The sequence below is a fragment of the Neoarius graeffei genome, chromosome 1, assembly GCF_027579695.1.
Source record: "Neoarius graeffei isolate fNeoGra1 chromosome 1, fNeoGra1.pri, whole genome shotgun sequence".
In the NCBI taxonomy this organism is placed as follows: Eukaryota; Metazoa; Chordata; class Actinopteri; order Siluriformes; family Ariidae; genus Neoarius; species Neoarius graeffei.
The window spans coordinates 119,229,392-119,248,599 of NC_083569.1; the positions used below are offsets into that span (position 1 = coordinate 119,229,392).

The following is a 19,208-nucleotide window of genomic DNA, read 5'->3' on the forward strand; positions in this document are numbered from 1 at the left end:
TTCCCATCACTGCTTATCCCAGTCTCTACTCACTCCAACCCTTAAATGACAGGTATTCAAAAACCATTCAACCGGTCAACAACCATCTCATTTTAGCATTTCAACATTTCCTTAGTCTGCAACTATTCAGGTGCGAAATGCAATGCGCCGGACTTTTGTTGTGTTTGCGTGCTGTCCAGTGTGAAAAGCAGAGAAGAACACACCGCTCGAGCGTGCCTTGGTTGGGGTTACTTTACGGGGCTGGAAAAAGTTGGCTGTGTCTTACCTGGCTCAGCTGCCCCACTGCCTTTGCTAGTACCTGCTGCATCATCCCAATCTTTTTTTAAAATATTTTTGCAGTGAGCCCCTGAGTCTCTTGGTTTCTTCCTCTTTTTCTCTTTTCTTTTCTTTTCTGTGCTCCTGACTTGTGCATGTTGGCAAATGGCACGCACGCTGATTGTCGAAGCGCTATGATCAAACGATGTCGTTTTTTTCCCTTAATCAAAGAGTCAGACCAAACCATTTTTGCATTAGGGGTGGTAGGGGGTTCTTGATGCCTTTTTCAAAGACAATAAAGGCAAAAGATCTAGAAATCATTTATTGAATGCAAATATAGCACATTTCTCCCCCAAATCAACACGTTTTGAAATGAAATAAAATAATCGCAACTTCATGAGAGCCCAGTTCTGCCCCCCCAAATTCCTGGGCCCGGGACAACATACCCGTTTGTCCCCCCAGTCGGCGGGCCTGCTGCCCAGTGTACTGTAATTTAATACGTCGAAATAAGAGCGGCAATGCAAGAAAGGATGCAGTGGAGTAAGCAGTCAAGATTGGTTTGAGCTGGAGCTCAGGCTAAGTAAGTAAGTTTTCTAATAAAGCTTTTGTTGGGAAGCATGTCAGTCAGGGAAAGCTGCACATACTGATGACTGGGCAGGCTGGAGGAGCATCAGCTGATTAGTGGATGTGTGTGACGCAGCTCTTTGACAAGGGCGGCGTTCTTTTTGATGTGAGTTTTCCTTACAGCAGAAAATCACTAACGTGGACCAAATGTGTCTCACTGATGGCCAAAAATTGACCTTGTCCTCTCCAGCAGAAGCCTACGGTATATTGCCACAAATTATGTGTAATATATACCTGTAAAATTTTTCTCACTAATCTTCAACGGCAAAAAAGTTACATACATACACTTTGCTTTTTCATGCCTGCTTTGACATTCTGTCTGTATCTTCTCATTTTCAGAGTTTTTTATTTTTTGGACACCAGCTCTGGTGCTTGGTGCACCACACTTCCTTCTCTGCTCCTTTTCATCTTTTAATTATACTTCATGTGCTAAACTTTGGAAAAAAGAATATTCGATTCATAGTGATACGTATTTGTAGTGTCCGTAGGCCCTTCATACTCTAACAATAAATGAATGTGAAAAGACATTGCTTTTTATTCAAGGATGCTTTCATGTTCTGATTAACTAACAATATTCAGGTCGACAATGTTTAAAAGCAATACTATCCCAATACTTTGTACAGTACTAGCAAGATCAGAATTCTCGGCCTGTGGTGTTTTGAACTGTAACTAAATCTTCCAAATATCATGAAAAAAGTTCCTTGTGTATTTGTTTCTGTGTCACATACAGAGAAAATGAACGATTTTTCCTGATTACTTCAATAAATTGCCTATAGCTTTTTATGTAATTGACTCTTTGTATGAGATAACACAGGGCCTACGGACACTACAAGTGAGTTAATTGTCCTGCATTTTGCAATTCAGCAAGACATTCCAAGTACCATATAGACAAATTGTGTTGTTACTAAAGACCCTTCATAATTATTGTACTGAGCTCATTGTGTCTCTCAGCATTGTGTACACAGGGGGGCCTATGGAGATTTTTTGTCATTTTGACATACCATTTTGAATCATACCTCAGTAGTATTAGGAAGTTATGGTGTGAACATGTTTAGTTTTTTTCCCATCTGGATACATTGTAGATGAGAAATTCATTATAAACTAAATATTAAATGCAAATTTGACATCATGAGCTTGATAAATTTGACAAAGTATCTCAACAGTAAATCTATCATGCTGCAGACATTTCATGCGTGGTCCAACAAGATGTACACTACCGTTCAAAAGTTTGGGGTCACCCAGACAATTGTGTTTTCCATGAAAAGTCACACTTTTATTTACCACCACAAGTTGTAAAATGAATAGAAAATATAGTCAAGACATTTTTCTGGCCATTTTGAGCATTTAATCGACCCCACAAATGTGATGCTCCAGAAACTCAATCTGCTCAAAGGAAGGTCAGTTTTATAGCTTCTCTAAAGAGCTAAACTGTTTTCAGCTGTGCTAACATGATTGTACAAGGGTTTTCTAATCATCCATTAGCCTTCTGAGGCAATGAGCAAACACATTGTACCATTAGAACACTGGAGTGATAGTTGCTGGAAATGGGCCTCTATACACCTATGGAGATATTGCACCAAAAACCAGACATTTGCAGCTAGAATAGTCATTTACCACATTAGCAATGTATAGAGTGGATTTCTGATTAGTTTAAAGTGATCTTCATTGAAAAGAACAGTGCTTTTCTTTCAAAAATAAGGACATTTCAAAGTGACCCCAACAAAATGCAACAAAATGGTGTACTTCAGCCTAAAAGATGAAGAAATATGATACACTAGCCCAAACAGTGCATCCAAGAAGTTGAAATCATATTATATTACAATACAGAAGATATACAACTTTCCTCATTGAAAAAATGAGACAAAAAAATGAATGAAAGTTAGCAATTTTGACACACATTCATTGCCATAAAATTTTTATTATTGCAGAAATGTGCGGTTTTCGACATCTGATAGTCCTTGCGTTACTTTATCTGAAAACACTCAAACACAACAGTTATTCTGTTTCTATAATTCTGAAATGCGTGCATAACATTATCAAACATGAAATGGCTGACATTAGTGATTTTCTGCTGTTAGCTGACTGCATGCATCTAGAAGTAGCCTCTGAGGACTTTGGTTTGTCTGGGACCTTTTTGTTTTGGATTATCGTCGTCTTCACAAATTAAACTTGAACGGTGAGAACCACTGGAGCTTTGTCTGGCCACTCTTGAGAGAGAGGACTGGGCTGTCCCAGAGCACATTTGCGGTAAGCTGCTCTCCTGTGGCTTTCACAACTTTAGTGGGAAACATCACGACACACATTCCTGATATAGATACAAGTTCATGTTTAACGCAGACATGAGAGGGAAAGTTACATCCAGGTCCGAGCTAAAAATACTTCAACTTTGATAGGTAGGTTAGCTTTGTATCCCTTTGTTTTTGAAGCGTCTCGGTCGGTGTTTAATATTCCGGGGATGATCTGGCTATGTAACACTTATGTTCCTGCATTTCACATTGTGTTCGTGTGACATTTTCAAAAACCTGTTCTTCAGTTAAAATAATTTTTTTATCTGATTCCTGTCTCACCAAACAACTGCGGACAACTCGGAACTCAACATGCAAATCTCAGGATTATTTTAAAGACTTCATTTATTTAATTCACATTGAAAATGCAGCTCTCAATTAAAAACATGATAAAGAATTATATCTGCTTTAGTGATCTAAGCAGGGAATAAAACACTTGGTGTTGAGCTGATGTCATGAAGCGGAGTCACTGTTACCACCCTGAAGTTTATTTTCAAAAAAGAACATGTGTTTTATCCCACAGCAAACAAACAATTACTGCGTTTAGAGAGAATTATTAACGCTAAGAGAATGATTCATGCTTCTGTGAACATTGTTCAAAAGTCAAAACATATTTTCATTCCATATCCTTTGAGAAAGATTAACTCCATATTATACTGTATGTATGGGTATGATTTGTGTCTTTGTGTCCATGATTAACACTGCCATGATGTTCAAGACTGTCTCCTTTAAACCATGAGATAATTTAAAAAAAAATGCAACAGAAATATTTCAGAAATAAAATGAATGGCCTGCCATGATGCCCAACATAATATTTTGGCAGAAAAAAAAACACCCAGCAAAATATATACCATTTGAAATGAGGAGATGTAAGAGCATTTAAAGCTTGGAACAATTCCATCTGATGCAAGACAGCATGAACACTAAAATAAAACTAGACAGGGACACTCTAACGAGTGCAAACCCCGCCTTTTCCCTATTAAAATACATTGGGCGAAAATTTCGAAGTTCTGCCATGACCTTGACCTTTGACCTTTGACCTCCAAAATTTAATGGTTTCCTTCCTGGGTGATTGGCAACACATGTCCAAAATTTGGTCCAAATCGATCCATTGGTTCTTGAGATATCTTGCAGACACACAGACAGACAGACAGACAGATACACACACACAGACTGACGCAGGTGAAAATAATAACCCCTCCGACTACTGTCGGCGGGGTTAACAAGTGTTGCCAGGCAAAACAAACCTCGCCCGGTAGCATTTATGATAAATATGAAGGAAGAGCTCATCTCATCTCCTCTAGCCGCTTTATCCTTCTACAGGGTGGCAGGCAAGCTGGAGCCTATCCCAGCTGACTATGGGCGAAAGGCGGGGTACACCCTGGACAAGTCGCCAGGTCATCACAGGGCTGACACATAGACACAGACAACCATTCACACTCACATTCACACCTACGGTCAATTTAGAGTCACCAGTTAACCTAACCTGCATGTCTTTGGACTATGGGGGAAACCAGAGCACCCGGAGGAAACCCACGCGGACACGGGGAGAACATGCAAACTCCACACAGAAAGGCCCTCGCCGGCCACGGGGCTCAAACCCGGACCTTCTTGCTGTGAGGCGACAGCGCTAACCACTACACCACCGTGCCGCCCATGAAGGAAGATCTCATCTCATCTCATTATCTCTAGCCGCTTTATCCTGTTCTACAGGGTCGCAGGCAAGCTGGTGCCTATCCCAGCTGACTACGGGCGAAAGGCGGGGTACACCCTGGACAAGTCGCCAGGTCATCACAGGGCTGACACATAGACACAGACAACCATTCGCACTCACATTCACACCTACGGTCAATTTAGAGTCACCAGTTAACCTAACCTGCATGTCTTTGGACTGTGGGGGAAACCGGAGCACCCGGAGGAAACCCATACGGACACGGGGAGAACATGCAAACTCGGCACAGAAAGGCCCTCGCCGGCCACGGGGCTCGAACTCAGGACCTTCTTGCTGTGAGGCGACAGCACTAACCACTACACCACCGTGCCGCCCATGAAGGAAGATATCATGAAAAAAAATAGGTCCCCTATGGGTCCATGTGGCTCCTGCTTATAAATAAAACAGTTTTCTGATCCCATGTCCATACAGTAAACACAGCAATATATTTACTCTGGGCGGCACGGTGGTGTGGTGGTTAGCGCTCTCGCCTCACAGCAAGAAGGTCCGGGTTCAAGCCCCGTGGCTGGCGAGGGCCTTTCTGTGCGGAGTTTGCATGTTCACCCCGTGTCCGTGTGGGTTTCCTCCGGGTGCTCCGGTTTCCCCCACAGTCCAAAGACATGCAGGTTAGGTTAACTGGTGACTCTAAATTGACCGTAGGTGTGAATGTGAGTGTGAATGGTTGTCTGTGTCTATGTGTCAGGCCTGTGATGACCTGGCGACTTGTCCAGGGTGTACCCCGCCTTTCGCCCGTAGTCAGCTGGGATAGGCTCCAGCTTGCCTGCGACCCTGTAGGACAGGATAAAGCGGCTACAGATAATGAGATGAGATGAGATGAGATATTTACTCTGTGAATCAGTAGCCACAAAAATGAAGCGTAATCCAAAAATGAACAATTTAAAAATCACAAAAGTAAAATATACCAAGTGTCTGTACTTTATATTATTCTACTCTTACAGTTTTCAAAACTGAAACCTCTGAACCGAGGCTGACATACACACGCTGTCACCATGACCCAAACTCTTATGAGCTAGAGCTCAGTGTAACACACTTTCCCTCTGTAATAAGCATAAACATGTCTGAAAGCAATTTTAGTCTCGTCCATTTATTTTGAATGGTGAACCGAATTGTATACACTCACCGGACATTTTAATAGGAACACGTGTATGCGCATGTACAGTACAGTGCGTGACTATTACACTCACATTCTTACAGCACGATGGCGTAGTGGCTAGCGCCTCTATATGAGGCAGTAGACACAACAAAAACAATTTTGACCTTTTTGGTGACCTTGACCAGATGACCCTCAAAATGTTGGAGGTTCTATTTGAAACCAATGTCCATCTATCCTGAAAGTTTCATGAAGATTGATCCAGCCATTTTCCCATAATATTGTGAACAAAAAAAACAAAAGAAACACGACCGAAAACGATACCTCGCCCCCTGGAGGAATCCGTCCCAGGCGAGGTAATAAAAGCGATGATTAGATCTGATGAACAGGGCAGATGATCAGTGGTGCTGAATTTTTACCTCCATCATTGAGACTGGGGCTGAATAATGGATAAAGTTTCTCAGTGAAATTCTGACCGGTGAAAGAGTAGATGTGAGATTTTGCATCAACATCATAGAAGGAGATCAGACCCTCCTCATAATCCACAAACACCCCCACCTTCTGAGGAGCCTGTTTCAAGGAGAGGGGGTCAGAGGGAGAGTCCAGAGCCTCATATTCAGTCTCATTCCTCAGCCACACACACCAGTACCCATCTTTAGGACTGACTGTAAGATCCCCTTTCCTGTTAATGGACTCTCTGGCCACTCCTACATCCCACTCAGTCTTCCCTCTGACCTGCACCTCATAGTAAAATCTCCCTGAGGAGAATCCCTCCTTTCCCAGCACACAGACACAACGATCAAACCTCTCTGGGTTATCAGGGAGATTCTGTCTCTTGTCTCCATATTTCACTTGTTTCCCATCATCAGACAGGATGAGTTCAGGATGAGCTGTATCAGGATCCAGAGTCACATCCACTGAGAGACAGAAACACAGTGAACATCAGTTTTATCATTGCACAGTGTGGAACAGGGAAGAAATATATATTTAGTCATGTGACCAATAAGAGCTCACAAACCTGCATATTGTTGAATTCTCTTCAGGTCTGTTTGGAAAATAATTTTGGACAATATTTGTGAGTAAATGTTGAGAGATTTAATTAAATATTTTGCTTTTTATAAATTAAAACAAAATACTGGAAATATATGTAATGTGTCTGTGTAATAAACACTTACTAATCTCTTCAACCTTCTGCATTTCCTCACTGAGAGTTTCCTGAAGCTGAGACAGAGCTCTCCTCAGAGTCTCCTCACTCAGATGAGGGTTAATTGTGACGTCAGTCCAGTCCTGGGTGTGTGGAGGGCTGCACATTGACGGGTAAATCTACAGTACAGCAGGAGAGAGGAGAAATCCCTCAGCATGGGGACTGCTGTCCTGTCATGTGCTGCATTGCTATTGAGAAACAGAGGGACTTTGACCTGTAGGAGGTGGAGGTGATCCTCAGTGTGTGAGAGCTGCTCCAGCTCAGTGTTTCTCCTCTTTAGCTCAGTGATTTCCTGCTCCAGCTCTTTAATGAACTCTTCAGCCTGCATCTCTGCTGCTTTCTGCTTCTCCTCCATCACCTTAAGCAGCTCAGCCTGACTTCTCTCAATGCAGCGCATCAGAGCACTGAAGACCTTCACACTGTCTGCTTTCTCCTTCTCTGTGTTTTTCTAACAGGAGACAAATTGAGTAATTGTTTTATTTCATGTGATTAGATCAGGGCTTTTCAAAGTGTGGGGCGCGCCCCCCCCCCGGGGGGCGCCAGAGTTCTTCGGGGGGGCGCAACGTGAGAGACAAAATGGATCGATTTTTAGTACCTAAAGCTACAGGGAGTGAGGAGATGGCCAAGCAAAAAAACAGAGCCTCCAGGATGTTGCAATTTGCAACTTCAGCGCAAATTCAACCAATCCCCACGAATTCAGGGCGGTGTTGCAATTATATCCAATCACCGCAACTTTCCCGCAAATTTGACCAATCGTTGGCGTCGTCTTGAGGTGACGTCGAAAAACTACCTTCCGCCTTGCTTCCGGATGTCTATGTTCAAGAGAAGCAGCATGCGCGCAGTGTTGCCAGATTGGCGGGTTTTGAATATATTTTGGACTGGAAAACGTCAGCAGTATCTAGCAACATTGCATGATGTGCGAGTCAGTGTTTATGTCAGCTTAAATTCTGTTACTGAAAGTGTGTTATGTTTACAGTGAAGGACTGTGTGCACTTTATTTTTTTTTTACTTAATACAAGAAATTAATGGATGCCAACATTTTTGCCAAAATGGTATTTTATTTTCCATTGTTTAGGCAGCTTCAGCATCATACTGTGAGATTCTGTTCAAATTGTTTTTTTTTTCTTCTATGAAGCCTGAGCCATTTATTTTATTAGTTTATAATTATTGTTTAATTTAGTCTTCAGGAGAGACTGCCTGCACACAGTACTAGTATTAATAGTTTTTTTTTCTTACATGAAAGCTGAGGCATTTATATTATATTTGAAGGTAACTTCATGTTGTGCTGTGAGGTTCTCTGCACTTTAACTTTTGAACCAACAGGTGCATTTGGATAAGTAAAGCCTATTTTTCTGCATTTTTTGTAGTCCTGGTAATCTTTTATATTGGTAAAGTTGTTTATAGGACCATTTCTCAGTGTCTTTGTTTTTTTAATCAATAGTTTTTCAGTAATAACTTAATATTTAACATATCACTCAATTTTAATCACAAAAAGAGAAAATCGCAACAATTTCTTGCAACTTTCATTTCCTCCGCAATGTAATCGCAACAAAAACCTAAAAAACACCGCAACTTTCATCGCAATTTTTTTGGAAACCCCCGCAACATCAGACATTTTAGCCCGCAACAATCTCAAAAAAGGCCCGCGGAATCCTGGGGGGACTGGAAAAAGAAGGAAGTATGACCACGATTATTTAAAGTTTGGATTTTCATGGACTGGATCTGAAGATGCTCCACTGCCACAGTGTGTTGTCTGCCAAGAGGTGCTAACTAACGATGCTATGAGATGTTTAAAATGTGTAAAACAAGATGTTTTAAAAAGCACAGATGTTTAAAATGTGAAAAAGAAAAAAATAATGTGTACAACAACCATTTTTTTTTAAATACGAATGGAACATTAAGTATAGCAACAAGAAAAATTGTTAAGGGGGGCCCTGTTGTTTATTTGCTCTCCGAGGGGGGGCTCACTCTCCCACACTTTGAAAACCCCTGGATTAGATCATTATTCTCTGAATGTGTTTTTATAAAGGAGCTATTTTGTAGGTGAGTTAAGAGACTGACTTTATTGAGTTCTACAGTGTGTCTGATTTCCTCAATCTTCTTCAATCGCTCCTGGATCATCTGCTGAACTTCTGCTTGTGTTTTTCCCAACTCAGTCTGAGAGAAAGATACACACAATACATCAACATTTTTTTAAGGTTCATATTTCATGCATGAAATTAATTTGCAAACTTTATACAATACATCAAAACTTTTCAGTCCCTCACTTTCTTCTCTTCACTCTCCTCCTCTATAGGAACAGTGTTGTGAGCTTTGTGGTCTCCCTCAGTACAGAACTGACACACACACGTCTGGTCGTCTCTACAGAACAGCTCCAGGGGTCTCTCATGCTTCAGGCAGATGTAGTCCTCCAGGTTCTCCACAGGATCCATCAGTTTGTGCTTCATAAAAGAAGAAATTCTTTCATGAGGTTCCAGGTGAGTCTTGCAGTAAGACATCACACAGATCAGGCAGGACTTCATGGCTGCACATTTCTTTTCACAGCAGGCGTCACAGAGCACCACAGACTGTGTGGGTTTTTCTGCAGCGCTGCTGGATTTCACCTGAACTGCCTTCTTAAATGGAGCAGCAAGTTCAGAGATGAACGTATTCACACATAACTCTGGTCTTTTGGCAAAATTAGTTTGACACACTGGACACTGACAGTGTGAACTGCTGTCCCAGAACTCTTTGAGACAGATCATACAGAAGTTGTGTCCACATGGAGTCGAGACTGGATCAGTGAACACATCCAGACAGATGGAGCACTGGAGCTGATCTTCACTCAGGACACTGCTGGAGGAAGCCATGACTGACACAGGAGACATGATGAGAGAGGATTTAGGCAACAGAAAACTCTACACAATGTTCATGGACACTGAACTGAATATAATCCATAAGACCAGTAATGATCTCAAATCTCTCTCCTGAATGATTCACTTCTCACTGCACTTGTGTGACCTTTTCTTCAGTATGTCCTTTAGGGTAAATGCATTTTTAATATTAATCCCTTTCTCCTGAAACCACTTGAAATTCAAAATGCAAATTTCAATAATATTTTGAACACTTAATATTAATTTTAATTAGTAATTAAAAATGCATTATTGTCACGGTGTATTAAATGTCCTTAAGCACGAAGTACATTTTAATTCTCCAAGCAGGAGACAGTACAGTCAGTGTCATGCTGTTATTGGAAATAATCAGTGGGGAAGTGGAGTTACTGTTCATGTAACAGTGTGCTACTCTAGTATTTATAATTACACAAAGATGTTTTTATTTTAACACACCCTGCATGTCCATACAGTATTTTCTTCTTTTTCTTCTGGGTGCCTATGGAGCTTCCTGCCCCCCTCCTTCTACCCCCTCTAATATTTCCTTTTTCCTTATTCATATTGCCCCGCCCCCTTCACCTCTTCCCTGTCTCTGCCACCCTGGGGAAGAGGTGTGTTTTCTGTCTGAGTCACTTTTCTTCATCTTATAACTCTCTCCTTTCTGTACTGCCATCCACTACTTTTATAACTATGATTCTGTATATTATTTATTTCTGTACACCCCCTTAATGTATTGTCGTGATGTCTTGTCTGTTTTCATGTATTTTGTTGTTCCTTCGTTACATGGTGTAACATGCGCCTGTGACTAATTAACTAGCCTACCTACTGACTGTGTAATTACACTGGTTAGCGATTAGCAATCGCGATTATTTAGCATTTTCTTTTTTACTCTTTATCGGAGTTGGGGAAGGAGCTCACCCATGCTGTGTGTGTACATGTTGGTTTTGCAGGTGTGCCATTATTTTCGCTTGTTTTGATAATTTTATCGTCTATAAATTACTGTTGTGACCCTTAGCATGTTAGCTAATTTTTCTTATGCTAGGTCCTGTTAGCATTAATGCTAACGGAGTTAGCTAGATTAGCTAGCTAACTCCCACTGTATTTGAATGGGAGGCTGGGCGATCCCTGGACATTTATTTAGCTTCGGTTGCTCCCTAAAGTGTTGCAAATTATCTGGGAAGCCTGTAATGTATTTGTTTGGGTTTATGTTACTTTATACTGTGTAAATATAGTGCTTGGGTTACATTCCCTGTCTCTGTCACCCTGGAGAAGAGGAGTTGGGTAGTGATGTGCGGATCGATACTGAAACATCGATACCTCCGATACCAGATCTTTATGCTCCAAAATCGATCCTCAAATCAAGATATCGATACTTTTGATACTTCAGTCATTTGAGGTAATGTATATCATTAACAGGAACACAGTGGAAAGTAACTAAACTATTGAGATCTTGTCTAAATGATACGCGGTTGGTGGGAACTACTTTTTCTTCCGCCTGGGTAAGTGCTTAATGCGTAAGCGCTGCGACACGCTGCTCAGTCCGTCAGTCACTCAGTCTGTAGATGCAATGGCAGAACGTAAACGAAGTCATGTGTGGAGCTATTTCAGCTCCACAAACAGCCAAGACGCGGTTTGTGATGTTTGTGGAAAAACAGTAAGGAGTTGTGGCAACACAACAAACCTGGTGAAACACCTCAGGTTAAACCACAAAACAGAATACGACGCATTTACGATGAGGCAGACAGAAGAGGAGAGCACAGTGTCAGGTGCTGGTGCTAGGGCAAGACAGACGTCTCTATCGGAGTCCTTCGGTGCTGCAGGCAGGCAATATCCAGGTACAGAGGGAGAAAATGCGGAGCTTTGAGTGGCGCTAAGCACCGTTGCTGTTGGAGTTATTCAAATTAATAAATATGGTCATGAAATAAGTAACGAAATAAATACATGCTTCAACAAATAGCTGGATGAGTTCAGCTTGGAGTAATAATATGTGTATCACTGAGATAATCTCACATAGGCAAAAAAGCCTAGATTTATTCAGGTAAGGTTTCCAAAAGAATTGATCATTTAAAGTGTATTACATAGACTAGGTGTCATTAAATTATACACAGCAATTGCAATAAAACAGCAATGGTGAACTTATATACTAGAAAAGATGGATAAAAATAACATTTTATCTCTAAAATATGTCTATTATTATTTACAATCAGTCTAATTTGCTTTAACTGTTAAATGAATATTTTAAAATCTAGGTAGTGACAAACTTGTGCAATTACTGTGGCATTTCTTTATTTAATTAAATATTTTACTGGCAATTTCAATTTGAGTCACCCAGTATTATAAAACAGTAAGTGTTTGTATCCCCTTACTGTGGGCTATTTGGAGAGACTACATGCATAGTTGAATCTAAATAAGATTAAGCATTCAATGCAGAGTAGCCCCATCATTTGTTTTGCTCTGCGATTTTATGTCGTTTGAAGATGATTCCCCAAGAGCAGCAGCACTCACAAGATGCCTGGGAGAGATGATTGTGAAGCAGGGGCGTGTTTAGCCTATTTTTGGGGGTGCTCAAGCACCCCCAAAAACGAGCTCAGCACCCCCTAGCTCAGCACCCTCAAAAACACTGCTTTTGGACGTAATTTTCAGAAATAAGTGCCCTTGCGCACTGCGCAATGAATGTGTGCGCGGGCGTGTGTGTGTTCTTGAATTCACCTGTTACGTGATAGTTCTATGAGCAGTAAAATCCCTCTCCTCCTTGCGTCCCCTCTGATTGGGTTGCCTGTCCGCGCGAGCGCTTGCTACGACATGGTGTTTTTTTAACTGGATTCCACGCCGATGAGGAACTCGAAGTAGCACCTGAGTATTACTGGGATAGCGAGATGTGAAGGTACGGAATAGCTCCAACATTACAAATGCAGTAGTAGGTCTTGTTTAGTTTAAAATATAACGTAAATATTTGTGTCAGTGGTTGTAAATGCGTAGATATCATAGTTTATTGGGTCAGCTTCTGTTAAAACATTGCATAAGTCTAGTATTGTCTAGTCTAGTCTTCTTGTCTAGTTAAGTCTAGTCTAAATGCGGAATAAACGTGGAAACACTGTCGTTCAAGCCAGGTGCCTCTGTCAGCTCTGGGGGCTAAGCACCCCCAAAGATCAGATGCTAGAATCGCCCCTGTTGTGAAGGATCTCCAGCCTCTGTCCATAGTAGAAGACCAAGGTTTCCAAGGATTTGTGAGAGCTCTTGACCCAAAATATAAACTCCCAGGAAGAAAAAAACTGACAGAGACTCACCTTGTAAAGATGTTTGATGAATGCAAAGGCAAAGTAAGGGCATCTTTGCAAAATGCTTCCAGTGTTGTACTTACCACTGATATGTGGACTTCAGTGTCCACAGAGGCATATTTGACTGTAACATGTCATCTCATTGAAAACTGGCAAATGAGGGAATTTGTTTTGGAAACCCACACTTTCCATGGGCAGCATACAGCAGATAATATCAGTTTAGCACTTAAACGCATCACAGAAGAATGGGGCATAACTGACAAGGTTGTTGCAGTTGTGACAGACAATGGTGCAAATATGGTTGCTGCAGTGCACAAGGCTGGATGGAGGCATCATCCATGTTTTGCACATACACTAAATTTAATTGTAAAGGACAGTTTAAAAAGTGTCCCGGAAGTTGTGAAAGTGCTGGAGAAATGCAGTGCGATCGTGTCCTTTTTTCACCACAGCACACAGGCCACACAGAAGCTCAGGGGTATTCAGCAACAGTTGAAAGTGGCAGAGCACAAGCTAATCCAGTCAGTAGATACTCGCTGGAATTCAGTTTTTTACATGCTGGAGAGACTCTGTGAGCAAAATGAAGCTGTGACCACAGCCCTCTGCCTTTTGGGGAGGAATGCATTGTGCTTAAATGAGGGAGAATTATCCCTCATCAAGCAAACAGTTGATGCACTACGGCCATTTGAAGAAGTGACACGGGAAGTTTCAGCTAAAAAGTATGTTTCAGTCTCCAAAGTGATTCCGCTCGTGTCACTCATTCACAGGGCTGTAGCAGCCTGTGAACGTCAAGGCAGCTCCCTTGCCACGCAACTGGCACAGCAATGTCAGCGCAGATTCAGGGGTATTGAGAGCATTCACTGTCTAGCTGCCAGTACATTTCTGGATGCTAGGTTTAAACATTTTGGTTTTCGAGACAAAGACAATGTGGAAGTAATGAAAAAACATCTCCTCTCTGAAATGCAGGAAGTCTATCAGACAGGAGAGGCAGCTCCCACTCTAGCCCCATGCTCAACAGCTACTGTTAGTTCTACCTCATGGCCTTCTACTTCAGGGTCTTCTACTTCAGAGCCTTCTACCTTACGGCCTTCTGCCTCAGGGCCAAACCAGAGTCCTGCCCCCTCAGGTTCAGCTGTATCAAAAGGAGGGATATGGACTGATTTTGACATGCAGGTTTCGTCAGGACAACATCACCGGTCAGCTGCCAGTGATGTGCTCATTGAAGTACGTCGGTACTCGGAAGAAAAAGTGATTCCCCGAGATAGGGATGCACTGACTTGGTGGCAAGAACATGAACCAACCTTCCCAGCCCTGAGCAAACTAGCAGTGAGATACCTGGGAATTACTGCCACTTCTGTACCGGCAGAGAGAGTCTTTTCCAAGGCAGGAGAGGTTCTGAGCAAAAAACGTAACAGACTAAAGGGGAAGACGGTAAATATGCTATTGTTCCTTAACAAAAACATTTGAATGAGGGAAAGTGAAGTGTTATTTACATCAGTTCAGTATGTTAACATGTTCATGTAACGTGAATTAAGCAAGTTTTTATTTTTATAGTTCTTAATAATTAAACAATAATTTGTTTTAATGGTTTTATTATTTTACTTATTTTCTTTTTTTTCGTGTTTGAAACACCATTTTCACATATTTTGTGTCCTCTGTTTGGTTTTTCTGTTATATTAGCTCGGCTATATTGTAAATGAGGCCGCTACCTCAATATACTTCCGAGTTTAAAATAAATAAATACATTACTCTGATGTCTTGTATTCTTTATGAAGCTATGATTTGAAATACACTATTTTTTTTTTAGATTTACCAGACATATTTGGAGTATTTGCAAAAAGTATCGGATCGGTATCGCCGATACCAGCCTGAATTTTACTCAGGATCGGAAAGGAAATCGGTGGTATCGAACATCACTAGAGTTGGGGAAAGAGCTCACCCATGCTGTGTCGGTGTCACTTTTTATACCCACCCCGGACCAATCACAACACAGAGCAATAAACGACCGGTTGCCAGTCCCCCCAGGATTCCGCGGGCCTTTTTTGTGATTGTTGCGGGCTAAAATGTCTGATGTTGCGGGGGGGGGTTTCCAAAAAATTGCGATGAAAGTTGCGGTGTTTTTTAGGTTTTTGTTGCGATTACATTGCAGGAGGAAGTGAAAGTTGCGAGAAATTGTTGCAATTTTCTCTTTTTGTGATTAAATTTAAGTCATATGTTAAATATTAAGTTATTACTGAAAAACTATTGATTAAAAAAACAAAGACACTGAGAAATGGTCCTATAAACAACTTTACCAATATAAAAGATTACCAGGACTACAAAAATGCAGAAAACTAGGCTTTACTTATCCAAATGCACCTGTTGGTTCAAAAGTTAAAGTGCAGAGAACCTCACAGCACATGAAGTTACCTTAAAATATAATATACAGTGGGGCAAAAAAGTATTTAGTCAGTCACCAATTGTGCAAGTTCTCCCACTTAAAAAGATGAGAGAGGCCTGTAATTTTCATCATAGGTATACCTCAACTATGAGAGACAAAATGAGAAAAAAAAATCCAGAAAATCACATTGTCTGATTTTTAAAGAATTTATTTGGAAATTATGGTGGAAAATAAGTATTTGGTCAATAACAAAAGTTCATCTCAATACTTTGTTATATACCCTTTGTTGGCAATGACAGAGGTCAAACATTTTCTGTAAGTCTTCACAAGGTTTTCACACACTGTTGCTGGTATTTTGGCCCATTCCTCCATGCAGATCTCCTCTAGAGCAGTGATGTTTTGGGGCTGTCGCTGGGCAACACGGACTTTCAACTCCCTCCAAATATTTTCTATGGGGTTGAGATCTGGAGACTGGCTAGGCTACTCCAGGACCTTGAAATGCTTCTTACGAAGCCACTCCTTCATTGCCCAGGCAGTGTGTTTGGGATCATTGTCATGCTGAAAGACCCAGCCACGTTTCATCTTCAATGCCCTTGCTGATGGAAGGAGGTTTTCACTCAAAATCTCATCATACATGGCCCCATTCATTCTTTCCTTTACATGGATCAGTCATCCTGGTCCCTTTGCAGAAAAACAGCCCCAAAGCATGATGTTTCCACCCCCATGCTTCACAGTAGGTATGGTGTTCTTTGGATGCAACTCAGCATTCTTTCTCCTCCAAACACGACAAGTTGAGTTTTTACCAAAAAGTTCTATTTTGGTTTCATCTGACCATATGACATTCTCCCAATCTTCTTTTGGATCATCCAAATGCTCTCTAGCAAACTTCAGACGGGCCTGGACATGCACTGGCTTAAGCAGGGGGACACGTCTGTCACTGCAGGATTTGAGTCCCTGGCAGTGTAGTGTGTTACTGATGGTAGCCTTTGTTACTTTGGTCCCAGCTCTCTGCAGGTCATTCACTAGGTCCCCCCGTGTGGTTCTGGGATTTTTGCTCACCGTTCTTGTGATCATTTTGACCCCACGGGGTGAGATCTTGCTTGGAGCCCCAGATCGAGGGAGATTATCAGTGGTCTTGTATGTCTTCCATTTTCTAGTAATTGCTCCCACAGTTGATTTCTTCACACCAAGCTGCTTACCTATTGCAGATTCAGTCTTCCCAGCCTGGTGCAGGTCTACAATTTTGTTTCTGGTGTCCTTTGACGGCTCTTTGGTCTTGGCCACAGTGGAGTTTGGAGTGTGACTGTTTGAGGTTGTGGACAGGTGTCTTTTATACTGATAACGAGTTCAAACAGGTGCCATTAATACAGGTAACGAGTGGAGGACAGAGGAGCCTCTTAAAGAAGTTGTTACAGGTCTGTGAGAGCCAGAAATCTTGCTTGTTTGTAGGTGACCAAATACTTATTTTACCGAGGAATTTACCAATTAATTCATTAAAAATCCTACAATGTGATTTCCTGGATTCTTTCCCCCCATTCTGTCTCTCATAGTTGAAATGTACCTATGATGAAAGTTACAGACCTCTCTCATCTTTTTAAGTGGGAGAACTTGCACAATTGGTGGCTGACTAAATACTTTTTTGCCCCACTATAAATGCCTCAGCTTTCATGTAAGAAAAAAAAAAAACTATTAATACTAGTACTGTGTGCAGGCAGTCTCTCCTGAAGACTAAATTAAACAATAATTATAAACTAATAAAATAAATGGCTCAGGCTTCACAGAAGAAAAAAAACAGTTTGAACAGAATCTCACAGTATGATGCTGAAGCTGCCTAAACAATGGAAAATAAAATACCGTTTTGGCAAAAATGTTGGCATCCATTAATTTCTTGTATTAAGTCAAAAAAATAATGTAAAGTGCACACAGTCCTTCACTGTAAACATAACACATTTTCAGTAACAGAATTTAATCCTACATAAACAATGATTTGCACATCATGCAATATTGCCAGATACTGCTGATGTTTTCCAGCCCAAGATATGTTCAAAACCCGCCAAAATGCACTGAAAACTGTCCAATTAGGCGGGAAGCCACCCAATCTGGCAACACGCTGCTTCTCTTGAACGTATACACGGAAGTAAGGCGGAAGGTAGTTTGTCGACGTCACCTCAAGACGACGCCAACGATTGGTCAAATTTACGGGAAAGTTGCGGTGATTGGATATAATTGTAACACCACCCTGAATTCGCGGGGATTGGTTGAATTTGCAAATCGCAACATCCTGGAGGGTCTGGGTTACATTCACACCAAATGTTGATTATTTTTCAATAACAGCATTTCCCAAAGTGTTTTATTCCACTAAACCCACAGCAATTTGGTAAATATTTAGATTTTATTCTTAAAGAATGACATCATACTTTTTTTATTCCTTTGTTGTTACATTTAATGATCTGTGAAACTGAACTGCAATGTCACAGAAACCAAGTGAAAAACACAAACAGGAAGTAGAGTCATCTGTAGCATTGCTTACCAATTTCTCTTTTCCCTCTTGTTCCTGTTCTCTTAGTGTTTACCTACAGTGGTTTTAATCCCTTGAAGAAACAGAGAGAAGCTTCAAACTGGAGATTGTGTCCTGCTGAAAGGGTCAAAGGGTTTGGGTTATGAAAAGGATTTGAGCTTGAGTTTCGATTCATCTGAGTGACGCCATATGAGACACGCCCACTGTTTGACTTTTTTCTCATGATGCAGTTACACGTTTTAACCACTAGATGGAGCAAATTCACTCAGTGAACTCCAGGGTTTCATTCTGTCTCCATCTCTGGAATAAAATCTGCACTGTGGACATTTTAGGAAGTACTTTTTTTTTTTACTCATGATATTAATTTTGTCATCAGTGTGCGCTGGAGAAATGTGTACATGAAAATAATAATCTCAGTGTTGGGCTTCACAAGAGAAAAGAAACATATTTACATTATATGAAAGCATTTACAACCCCGATTCCAAAAAAGTTGGGACAAAGTACAAATTGTAAATAAAAACAGAATGCAATAATTTACAAATCTCAAAAACTGATATTGTATCCGCAGTAGAACATAGACAACCAGTGGTGTAGCCAGGATTTTTTACATGGGGTGGCCAAAGGGGGGCCAAGGATATACAAGGGGTGGCCATGCTGTGACTAAATAAAGGGGGGGGGGGGGGGGGTTCCGGGGGTCCTCCCCAGGAAATTTTGAATTAGCTAGATTTGATTTCCTGTATTCTGATGTAGCTGGTGGCATATCTGGTGCCTAACTCATGAACAAAATCCATGTGAGCCAAGAGGTCAGAAATTAATGTATTAATTTATTTATGTAACATAAAGCATCTGCAAAACAAAGAAACCATCCAACTTGTTTACTCAAGTTAAGCATCAGGATTTTAACGATCACTACTAAAATGCAAAAGTAAAAACTAAAAGATCACCTGTCCCAGGCACCTGGGAAGTAGTAAGGAT

At 41.1% G+C, this 19,208-nt stretch overlaps 1 protein-coding gene across 1 annotated transcript in view; it reads right to left on the reverse strand.

Moving 5' to 3' along the window:
- Positions 1-5,714: 5,714 nt before the first annotated feature.
- LOC132882715 (E3 ubiquitin-protein ligase TRIM39-like) overlaps positions 5,715-19,208 on the reverse strand; it is a 29,103-nt gene continuing 15,609 nt past the window's right edge. Inside the window, exons 2-7 of the mRNA XM_060915816.1 lie at positions 9,458-10,041; positions 9,252-9,347; positions 7,405-7,638; positions 7,162-7,309; positions 7,005-7,031; positions 5,715-6,903 (exon numbers count right to left, since the gene is read on the reverse strand). Of these exons, the coding sequence (XP_060771799.1) occupies positions 6,359-6,903; positions 7,005-7,031; positions 7,162-7,309; positions 7,405-7,638; positions 9,252-9,347; positions 9,458-10,039 (1,632 nt within the window). The 5' untranslated portion in view covers positions 10,040-10,041 and the 3' untranslated portion in view covers positions 5,715-6,358. The remainder of the gene's footprint in view (positions 6,904-7,004; positions 7,032-7,161; positions 7,310-7,404; positions 7,639-9,251; positions 9,348-9,457; positions 10,042-19,208) is intronic.